At 40.8% G+C, this 12,326-nt stretch overlaps 1 protein-coding gene across 1 annotated transcript; it reads right to left on the bottom strand.

Moving 5' to 3' along the window:
* Window positions 1-9,021: 9,021 nt before the first annotated feature.
* Window positions 9,022-12,317, bottom strand: ndufs5 (NADH:ubiquinone oxidoreductase subunit S5). The gene is made up of 3 exons (XM_087785836.1): window positions 12,242-12,317; window positions 11,037-11,258; window positions 9,022-9,212 (listed from the first exon to the last, which is right to left on the bottom strand). Exons 2-3 carry the CDS (start codon window positions 11,250-11,252, stop codon window positions 9,108-9,110), a joined length of 321 nt encoding a protein of 106 aa, XP_087641962.1. The 5' UTR covers window positions 11,253-11,258; window positions 12,242-12,317; the 3' UTR covers window positions 9,022-9,107.
* Between the last annotated feature and the right edge of the window lie 9 nt (window positions 12,318-12,326).

Here is a 12,326-nt window from a genome sequence, read left to right as displayed (position 1 = left end):
CTCATGCTTTGGCACAAGTCCACTTCCTAAACCGCTGGTATCCACGGCAACTATGCGAGGAGCAGGTTACAGTTTTCCCACAATCCTCTACTGCATGTGCCAGTGAGTCAGTGGCAAAGTGGCGCTTTTATAAATAGAGCCAGAATAGAAGCTTCAAAGCCACAGTGGGTTTCTGCTGCTGCCGAGAGCCGAGAGCCGAGGGACGGGAGGAGACCAGGAGGAGACCAGGAGGAGACCAGGAGGAGACCAGGAGGAGACCGGGAGGAGGGAAGGGAAATTGATACTGATATTGATTGGTATTTGTGACTGTGGTTTTCTAATAGCTTTGTTTATTACAGCTTTATTTGTATGTCTCATACATATACTGGTTGAGATGTTCCCATCATTGTTTGGGATTAGAAGGTACATAATGGTCCAGATGAAGAGGACCACAGCAGAGGCCAGGAATAGAGGGTCTGCACCTGCAGTAAAATCAGGAGGAAATCTAAGAAGAAAATACTATTTTAAGTGGTTATAAACATCTTTCTATTTGGTGCTTCTCCCCCTATCTGTCTGAACTCCATGGACTCGATGCATTGTGGGAGGAAAGTACAAGGATTTTAAACCCCTTTTTTATTATCTCAGGGTCAACGTGACCCGAAGGACGGGAAAACAATTGTGTTTGTCGTATCCCTAGTGTTATCTCTGGGTCAAACAACCTCCATCACTGTATATGTTTTAATGGAAGCCAGCGAGGTCGTCCCCTTGACCCACAAACACATTTCTTTTGGCATCCGGGTCACCTCGACCCTGAGATAACACAAGGGTTAAAGCTCCTGCACGAAACCCCCTGTACCACCTACTTATATGTCATGAGACACATTATAAGAATCACAGATTTAATAGCATTATGATTAGCGTTTATCTGCACCACACGACAAGATCTGATCTTAACTAAATCCACTAATAATTTAACTTAATTTTGAGGCTTCTATTCTTTCCCGTCAGCTCGCGCACAGAAGGACGTGACCTAAATACACTCAAGCGAACACAAGAACGCTCTCTCCTGCGTTTGGAAGCTGGCGGGGAGAGACGAGGGATGTCAGCTCGGGCGAGGAAAGGGAAAAGTCCAAAACAAACTTCTGTCATCCGTGCATCGTTCTGATGCTACTGATGATGAGTATTTCCTGTGACTAAGGTGTTCAGACGACAGTTGGAATTCTCGTCTCCGTGTCGGATCTTGTGATCTGCAGCTGGACTGAGCCGAGGGTTCATGATAACAAACATGCAGCTCAAGTGTGAGACGCTGCTGTGAAACACGCTCTCACGTCACACTTGCTGCTGATTTGATATTTCATTTCATTTCTTTTAACTGAATCTTCGCCTTCTAGATCATTGATTTATTCAACATGAAGGACAATGGTGAGTTTTTTTAATGTACCAAATTCTACACGCACGATCGTGTCACATATTCAATATCCAATACTTGTTATTTTTCAAAAAAGCCCCATGACACTATCTTTAATGACTACTGTTAATGGTGTATCTGACGTGTACAACAACACCTCAAAAATAAATAGTAAGTAAGTAAGTAATTATTTGGAAATATTTTAAATAGGGTCCCTGCTCCATTGCTGGGCGTTGGAAACCCTTGTACGTGTATTTTAATTTAAATCGAAAGTACTTTTATACATTTTAGATAAAAAAAACACTTTATTATCAGACACATAAAAGTGTTTTTCACTTTCACCGATCAGATTACAATGAATCCAGCCACTGGAACTTCCATTAGATTGTGTGGTTGGTAAACTGTCTAGGAATAATTAGATTTATCACCTAGTTTTTTATAAATGTTTATCAAGACAAAAACATTAATTTAATACTTTGTTTTGGTAGTTATTAACCGGCAAAGTTTTAATCTGCCAAGGTGCCGTCTTAAGTGAATAACCTGAACAAATACACATAAATACAGCTTCAGTAAATACTAGAATCATTCTTTAGGGTTTCTTGTGTTGAAAACACATTTAAACATAAGCAGCATTCAAAGACGTCAGACTGGAAGTCAAGTATCACACTATAAAAATGCCTTTAATCTAAAACAACTTCCTGTGCAGCCAGAGATCAACGTATCAAATGTCGTATTGTCATACGACAAACACTAAATTCAGGATACATTTATTTATTCTGGTTATCTTAATGTTTGATATTTTCTTTTATTTGACAATGGTTTCACTGTTATTAGAAACCTCTGTATAATTGTAGACAACTCTCCTCGATCTCTGTTCCTTATCTTATCTTAGCATCTTAATAGGTCACGAAATATCAACGGGAACATTCATCTACTTTGAGCAAACCATCTGGCGCCTCATCAAAAACAAGAAAATTGGGCCAAAAGGTTTACAGAACATCAAATATATGAACATACCGGAAAACAAAACAATTGTGATTTACGCATGTGAATGAAAGAAGCATCTGAGCTGCCAGTGATAATGAGTAACAACTGACGTGTGTCTAGACCAAACCCACACACACACGTACACACACGTACACACACTCTCACTCTTTTGTATCTTCACTTAGACACACACATGCACAGAGGCGTAAACAACAAGAATAAACACAAACAGACGGTATAATAACAGCGTGTCTCACTACTGCCCAGCATGAATAGACACACAAGATTAAATCACAGGGAAAAGAGCACAAGAAGAACACACAATCATGTGTCTGACACACAATCATGTGTCTTACACACACAAAGTTAATACGCTCACAAACTAACAAACAATTGGATGAACACAATGATCATTCACAAGCACACACAAGCATGTTTTGTATTGTTTGACAGTTCATTGATTTACAAGTATAAATTTAAGACACCGCACTGTTGTGTAACACATGCACACACACACACACACACACAGAAGAGAAACACATGCAATAACACAGACAGACGACAAAGATACAAACGGATGGTTCTGTCTTCCCGTCTATGGGTTTCTCGCACCCTTGTTTGGATGTGGCGTGCATAACAAGTGATGACAGAGAGACGGCCCAGTCAGCCGGAGGACGATGAACCACGAACCAACACTAACACAAGTTAGCAATGAGCTCTAGTCCTGACAGTTACACATCTTCAGCCCTTTTTTTTTTAAAGCTATTATGTCATAGCATTGCAGCTGCAAGTATTGTAGAGTCACTGTAGAAATAATCTGATAAACCTCAGGCTTTCATGTTATTATTAAAGTTGTCGTCATATTCTTTGCTCAGCTTGTTTTTACAAGAGGGTGCAAAAGGAAATAGAGTGATACTAATGTGACAGTCTGGCGTTGACCGAGTTGACCGTTGAACACTTCAATCTAGTGGTTAAAACTGGGTGAAGAACTCAGAAGTACATTTCTTTGACAAAGTGCTGCAAATAAAATCACGTAAAATGGGGAATTGATTGCTTAATATTTCAAAATGATTTCTGCTTTTTTCTTCTCTGGTTATTCCACACCATGAATGTGACAGGAAGTCCTTCATCTCCAGTATTCTCTATCCAACTCTTCATCTCCTCTGCTGGACTTCAAACCAACTTTATTTCCAAACTTCTCCACCAGTTGAGATAAGCTGGTTTATTATGTTTAAGTTTAATGATTAAACGAGGCAGGATTTCAACGAAACAAGTTCCTGCTCCTTATAATCTTTACTGACAATAGCAGTTGATTCTGATGCTATTGTCCTGAAGACCTCAGTATGTTCCTGAGTGTGTCTATAATGCTGGGATGGACCAGTTTCAGATGAAGATGCTAGTGGCTACTGAAAAAAAGAAGAAACTACCACCAGCTCTACCGAACATTGCAGGGAAACATGGTCGATTTTGATGAAGTACAGAGTCGAATGTTGCTGCTCGCTGAAGGTCCACCAGCCTGCTGGAGTGAAACCATCATGTGGTGGACCATCTGTTTGGAAGCTACAGGAGGTGATTCTCTAATAACCATCTACATCAGGAAATGTTCTCCAGTTCAATGCGACAGAGAAAGACCCCCAGGAGGAGGAGGAGGAGGATGAAGAGGGGGTTCAGATGATGGAGGGTCTCTGACATGAATTCATCAATACCCCAATACTATAGCCTGCCGTGTCTGCATGACTGGTCAGATGGACTGGTTCTTTTGTCCAGCACCTTCCTCTGGTGTTAGCTGGTGAGTCAGGAGTGTGGATGGAAGAACCAGCAGAAACAACAGAAGCTCATCGTCCACTGGATCACCAGGACTCCATTCTTGATTCGGTGTCATTCACTCGAGATACATTTAGGAACTACAGGTTTTATGTCTTTAGAAATGAAAGTCAGGGTTGATGGAGCTCTGGCTTCTCTTACCTTCACCGGTCAGTCGCGGATCCGCAGCCCGAGCTCAGAGCGAGCGAGGCCGGCGCTGCTGCCTCTCCTCCGGCGGATGGATGGACGACAGTTCCGCGGTAAAAAAAATTAAAAAAAATCCCGTTTTATTCCAGGCCACGTTCACCAGGCTACGGCGAGGTGTGGTTGTGAGGAAAAAAGCATCCGGCGTGGATGGAAATGGCTTCACGGTTCCTCTAGTTTCCTTCTCCCCAGCAGCGAGTCTCTCAGCCCCGGCAGCCTCCCCCTCTGTCTCCCTCTCTCCCTCTCCCTCTCTCTCTTTCTCTCTCTCTCCCTCTCTCTCTCTTTCTCTCCCCCCGGTGTTGGATCTCCTCGCGGGTCCCACGCGTTAACCCATGTCCACGAAGTAGGTTTTGTACGGGGCCAGACTCTCGGGCGTGGGTTCTCACTCCTGCGTCATCCAGAGCTCGACAGATCCACCGACTCACACTTTCACACTCACTTGCTGCGCGCGTGTCCGTGAGCGCGTGCCCGTCCCTGCGTGTGGGTGTGTGTGTGTGTGTGTGTGTCGCTGGGTTGAGAATAGGGCGTTCACACGCACATATCTGTGGCTCATTCATATATTTTTCAGGATTACTGTGCATCTGATCTCTGGCTCCACATCACGTGATATGATGATTTAATCCCTCGTTCAAACAGTGGCATCATCACATCATCACTTCATCACAGCTCTACTTTCTCAACTCAATGACTCTAAATACTAGGACTCAATTTGATAAAGACAACGTCAAATCTTCACTGAAACTTTGCCTTGTAGACCAGACCTGGGCCATGTGCAGACCTTGTCTGTATTTATGCGGCCCTCGTAATGCTAAAGTATGATCATGTATTAAAAGGTTCTAATGCATTAACAAATGTATTTTGTATTTATTATTCATTCACATTTTTACACTTATTTACTTTTACTCGATGGACCTGGTGTTGATGGACCTGGTGTTGATGGACCTGATGTTGATGGACCTGATGTTGATGGACCTGATGTTGATGGACCTGGTGTTGATGGACCTGATGTTGATGGACCTGATGTTGATGGACCTGGTGTTGATGGACCTGATGTTGATGGACCTGATGTTGATGGACCTGATGTTGATGGACCTGGTGTTGATGGACCTGATGTTGATGGACCTGATGTTGATGGACCTGGTGTTGATGGACCTGATGTTGATGGACCTGGTGTTGATGGACCTGATGTTGATGGACCTGATGTTGATGGACCTGGTGTTGATGGACCTGGTGTTGATGGACCTGGTGTTGATGGACCTGATGTTGATGGACCTGGTGTTGATGGATCTGATGTTGATGGACCTGATGTTGATGGACCGGATGTTGATGGACATCTTGGGACGCACAGGGATTCGTTGAGTTTGCATTAGCGCTATGAACGTCAACACGTGGTCATAATAAAACTTTCTCTTGGAGGACCAAAAAAACTTTATCATGCAGGAAGTTGGTAAATAAGTAATTCAAGGTTATTTGTAAAGATCTTTCTAGACCAGGGTCACAAAGCGCTTTAACAATCAAAAACAATACACAATTAAAATATATACTTCAAGATCAAGACACATAAGACAAACACAGGAGTCCCAGAAAATTAGGGAAAAGCCTGCACAAAAAGGTCTCCTTGAAGGAGTCAGTAGATCCATCAAACGCAGAGAGAGAGGAAGATCATTCCAAAGCTTAGGAGAAACGTATTCAGGAACCATCAGTAGATTCTGATCCACAGACCTCAGAGCCCGAGCTGGGGTGTAAGGCTGGATCAGATCACTGATGTAAGGAGGAGCCTGACCATGAATAGATCTGAAAGTAAGAACCAGAATTTTAAAGTTGATCCGGAAAGAAACTGGGAGCCTGTGAAGAGATTTAAGGATCGGAGAAATGTAAGTTCTTCTACTAGAGCGGGTCAGAATTCTCGCTGCAGATTGTTGTATCAACTACAGGCGAGACAGCTCCTTCTTGATTAGACATGAAAATAAACTGTTACAATAGTCTAAACGAGAAGACACAACACATGGATTATAAGCTCCAGATCGAGTTGTGACATAATTTTCCTAAATTTAGAGATTTCTCATTGGTGTTGAGATACTGCTTCTTCTCCTCATCTGCTCCCAACAACACACAATCCAACCTCCCATAAGCATGTGGATTATCTGCTGGTCATCAACGAAAGACAAGAGACACATTTCTAGAAGTTGAGAGTGTCTGAACCAACATCTTGAGTTGGTCTGGTCTTCTCTCTAGCTGCCAGTGTGGACTGTCTAACCCTGGTTCGGGTCAGGACAGATGGTCAACTAGGATGTAATTCACCCATCATTCTTGCAATGCTGAGTACATTCATAAAGAAATTTGACTCAAATGAATCATTGTGATAATGCACCACCGTTCTCCGTATACCATGGTGGTTGTTGTCAGGCGTGTTATTACAACATATTGAAAGCAAAGCGTTTTTTGCGACTTGTTTTATACTTTTGTTTTCTAGCAGGTCACATGGCAGCAAGAGCCCAAAGTAAGCCTTTTACAGGCTTGGAAATAAAAAGTCTGATTCATGGCTGGTGGTCACTCTGACAACCACTGAATCACTAATGGAGACGTCAGGCTGTTCCTGTTGTTCCATCGATGGTGTTGAATCACGTTATGATTCCCTTACGGTTCATAATAACTGAGCCATCATGGCGGTCAAGACACTCACCTGACAGGTCAAGACTTTGACCTTTGGTTACTGACACGGCGCGAGGTAAACCTAGGTCAGGAAGAGTAAAGTTTCACACTTTTTCTTCTCATGTATTTCGTATTTGATGTATTTCAACATCTAAATATGAACTAAAGTGCTGCCTTCAAAAACCTCTCACCTGATGTTCACAGATGCAAGAAACGCTCAGACCTTTGCTGTTGTCTCGCTTTATCCAGTGTCGCCATCTGGTGTCAGTTCTCGACCATTAAGAAAAATGATTCTCCAGTTCTCGAGTCATAAACGTCATCATTATTGCTCAATGCTTCATGTCTTCTCGGGGGTCCTGCGACCATTGTGAGGATTTCACTTACTTACACCAGTCAAGACTGTAACCAGGTCAGTGGGTCAATTGTTTCTCCTGGAAGCTGATTTGATTTAGAGCCACAGTAGCAAGAATATAATCTTCAGAACAGACTATTAAATGTACAACAGGGATATGAAGCAGTCGTGATGCATTTATATTTAAAGAGCATCTGAATCATTGAACGCTCCAGGACTTCATTAGTGCTGATCGATACAACATCGACAATAAAGTAGAAGTCAGAAGACATGGCTCAGTTTAAAACCACAAGGACGAGTCATTTCCTGAGGCCCACCAGATGATGGATTACATTAAAGTGGATTCATTTTCACGTTGATAGTATGGGTTATAAAGAAGTAAGTAAGTAAGTAATTTGTATTTATGGAGCGCTTTTCCAAACCAGCGTCACAAAGCGCTTAAACAATCAAAACAATATTCAATAAAATATATACTTAAAAGATCAAGATAAAACTGATAACACAACAGGAGTTCCAGAAAATCAAGGAAAAGCCTGAACAAATAAAAATGTCTTAATATGTTTCTTGAAAGAATCAGTAGATCATCAAACACAGGAAGATCGTTCCAAAGCTTAGGAGCAACAGCCTGGAAGGAATTCTCTCCTCTGGTCCTGAAGATTCTGAGGTCTGTAGATTCTGATCCACAGACCTCAGAGCCCGAGCTGGGGTGTAAGGCTGGATCAGATCAGTGATGTAAGGAGGAGCCTGACCATGAATAGATCTGAAAGTAAGAACCAGAATTTTAAAGTTGATCCTGAAATAAACTGGAAGCCAGTGAAGAGTTTTAAGGACCGGAGAAATGTGAGTTCTTCTACTTGAGCGGGTCAGAATTCTCGCTGCAGAGTTCTGAATCAACTGCAGGCGAGACAGCTGCTTCTTGTTAAGACATGAAAATAAACTGTTGCAATAGTCCAGGCGAGAAGACACAAACAAATGGATTACAAGCTCCAGATCATGTTGTGACAACATTTTCATAAGTTTAGAGATTTTTCTCAGTTGAAGGAAACAGTTTCTGGTCAGTTTTCTACAGTGTTGAACAAGAGACATGTCTTTGTCAAATACAGCACCCAGGTTTCTCAGGCTCAGTTAATACAAGAACATAAAGAGGCCAATAACAATAAAACAAAATATGTTGAAGAAAAGTAATTATCTTGGTGAATGTTTGATAGAAGAGGACAAACACAGATTATTAAGATATATCCGCCATGAATTAAAAGATTGCAAAACTCATACTTACCATAATAGACGTTTTGGTAACTTAGGCCACTAAGAGTTTGGCCCCTTAGGTGATTGAGTTTGACACCCGTGGTTTAAACAATACCATTGCATCATTTGAAGTATTCAGTAACAACAAAGAGTTAAGAATTGACAGAAAATTCAAGGTAAATGGAAAATAAAGAGCAATCTCTACTGGTAAGAAGTAATGGAAGTAATGTTATTCTCACGCTCAATTGCAAGAGTCCAGTATGTTTTACAGTTCAACAGTTGATGAATCCAGTCTTCAGGTGTACACTGAACGCACCACGATATAATTCCCAGTCAAAGTAGCAACAAGAATCGTGGAGATATAAGAAAATTGAAAGAAAAGGAGAAGAAATTGGAGATGAACTTAATATTTATTTGAAAGCTTTTACATGGGTGGGGGGGTGTCTGTGTACAATGGAAAGGAGAGGGGAAGCCTCTTCATATGGTGTCCTCAAACTTTCCTGAGTGACACGGAGGTGGTGTGTACTTTCCTTCCTTGATCAGCTTGTCTCGCTGCGCACGGATGGTGTCGAGGCGCGTTTCCTGCAGGACGAAGAAAAGAAACGACAACGAATGAATAAAAAACATTTTTATCAAAACTGAACACAAATGATGACCAATGCTGCAGTTGATTTAATCGATACAGACTCTTGTCAATCAAAAGGAAGGTTCCAGAATATGAGTTTGTGACAAGGGCTGGGAATGGAACTTCAGTTTTGATGCCCGCAGGCGAGTCAGGTGATGGAGGCGTGATAATGCTGCTGAGCACTTGGCTGTAATGTATACAGACAGGTTCACTTGCACAGATCTATACATCATAGGGATGGCACCGGCGTTAGTACTGTGAGTTAACAAGAAGGCTGCGACCTTGGTCTGCACACCATCCCCATGATATATAGATCTAGTTAATGTTTATGTGCATCTTTGTTATGTTTCTGAGCTAGAATGCCACAGTGCAATGTGTAAAGTAGGTAAGCATGGCTAAGACGTGTGACTCAAAGAATTATTTGAAGCACCAACAGATGCACGGATCGATTAAAGAGGAGAAGGTTGCTCCGTGTTTGACTGCATGAGCGGTTCACAGTCGTCCTCCGTTTGACATCCAAGTCCCCCCGTCAACGTTCCAGCAGCCCGATTGAAACCGAAAGACTCCCGGTCGTCTGACAGTATCAACTACAGTACTATATCTGGGTATCAACAGGTAAATGTACTTAATGTTAATGCAACTGAATACGTGCAGAGTGCGGTGAGTTAAAAGAGAACAATGTTATAGTTGTGTAGCTTTACTTTATGGGTTTATTGTGTTGGTTCTAAGGCTGAACGATTATGAAAATAATCAAATTGGGATTATTTTCTGAAATATTGGGATTGCTTTTAAATATGCGATTATTTTTTCAATGTCTTCTTTTCTTGAATTTTTTTCCCTAATACAATAAATACAGTAAAAAGTATTTCATTGTGATTGTTAAGATACATTTATTAAGCCATTTTTATAAAGGCAAATTAAGCATAAATTGAAATAAAATAACGTTTATTTAGTTAAATTAGTTTCTGATTAATTTGTAAACAATAGATTATAAAACAGCCTCTTTACTCTGGCCAATGAAAATATGACTTGAGCACTATTTAAAATATTAAGTATTTATTCTACTGGTTAAAGGGTTTACTTCTCTCGCTTGTTCTGCTCGGCGCCGCTCTTAAGCCACGTGACTAGATGTAGTCCCGGAAATTAAATTAACATAGAATTAAATAAAAAGGGTACCTTTTGCGATATAATAATCGCATTTTTTAATATCGGGATTTTATAACAAATGTTGATCCGATTAATTGTTCAGCCCTAGTCGTCTCAAAAGCCAACTTAATGTTTACTGTTTATATTCTCTTCACAGATGCCTCTGACCCTGATGTGAGGGGACAGTGTTAACCAGTGAGAGTCCGGTGCGCTGCTATCAAACTTAGAAACCAGATTTCTCTGTGTTTAAACATCCACAAACCAGAGCAAAACTTCCCACTGCTGGTGACACCATCAACCAGGAGAGGACATGAAAACTGACAGGAGCAACTGTTACAAAGGCACTGAATATTAAATTGTTTTGTCACTTGCTTGTTTGTTTTTTTGCACTAGAAATGATTAGGGGAAATGTTCTAGAAATGATCTTAAAAAAATAAACTTAAGGTTTGTTAATAAGTGAGTAAGTAAGTAAACGTTATTTGTAAAGGTGCAATGTCATTTTCTTTTTGTATGAATTTATCTTGTCAAATTGGTATCGAAAAAAGGTATTGTTCAGGAACCAGTATTGAAGTGATCGTACCAGTAAAGGTACCAAAAATCTTTGATTAACACCCTATGCCCTATTCTTGACTCACCAGCTTTTTACGGTGCATGCATTCTAAGAAATCATCAAACTCCAGGTTACACTCCTTCTTCGCCCGGGTATGTCCGATGCCGTCGGCACACTCCAGCCACTCCTTCTGGAACACATGACAGCGGCCTGCTTGCTTGTTGGGCTGCTCGTTGCACTGAGTGGTAAACCAGCCATCAAGGTTGACTCCCAATTTCTTCTGCAGGTCCCAATACGGCATGTTGCCCTGCAGACCACACCATAAAAAAGAATAAACAATCATGCTGGTTGTAAAAATGGAGGGGGCATCCCAGTCTGTTGTTAATGATGCATGTCCACTGACACAATATTGACAGAACAAAATAAGGTTACAGATATTCATTTAGAAACAACTTAAAATAAAAATGCTCTATAAAAGGTTAGCCTGAGAACTGGCTTGCAACATGGAGGGATCAATAAAGTTGTATCCATCTATCTAACATGTATTGGATCAAACTGAAACAACATTGATAACTGATGATGAATCCGGAATGTTGGCTGTTTTTTGGCTTTTTCAAGCGGCTGGAAAGAATCTTAATAGACACGAATTATTTGTATTTTTGGGATTTAAGTGCACAACAGATGTTAGCAAAGAATAGTTGATACAATGCATTCATGGATCAGTTACGAAAATTCACAGTACCTCTAGAAATCATTTGATCTAACAGGGTCATACATTTGAAAACTAACAAATAGTGTTTATAGTCTATACTATTAACTGTGCTAAATATAAGAGAATGTAACTTGTTGTTATATTGATATAAATGAGGATATGTCACTCATAGAAATGACAAACAAGAGGATTTTTATTGTATTTTTAATTTACAATCATTAGTTAATAAACTAACTATGCTATAATAGCTTAGACACAAACTAGCTGCATTAGCTACCGAGTAAACAAGGATTGGAATTATCGAAGCTTCCAAAGCTAATGGAATAACAACTGACGGATTCTACTGGACTTTTTCATACAATGTCTTAATGTAAAAGACATTTTTAGACTCGCTTTCGAGTCGCACGACCGTAGCTAAGGTTTGTTGTGTAGGTCTGACGTCAATGACAGCGAACCACAAACAGGCTATATAGCAACAAGATAAGTCGGCGATTGATGTAGAAGTAACAACTCGGCGAATTTAAAGACAAATTGCGGTAGTTTAGTGAAAGAATAGAATGAAATTCTTCAGGAATTACCGTTCTTTAAGGAGTCACCTTTCTCGGGTCTCCAGTAGATTTGCTTTACGGCAGAAAGCAAAACGGTGCCGTAAAGTGGGGAGCC

This window comes from Callionymus lyra, chromosome 3 (genome assembly GCF_982586985.1).
Source record: "Callionymus lyra chromosome 3, fCalLyr1.hap1.1, whole genome shotgun sequence".
NCBI lineage: Eukaryota > Metazoa > Chordata > Actinopteri > Syngnathiformes > Callionymidae > Callionymus > Callionymus lyra.
This window is presented reverse-complemented; position numbering and strand designations above follow the sequence as displayed.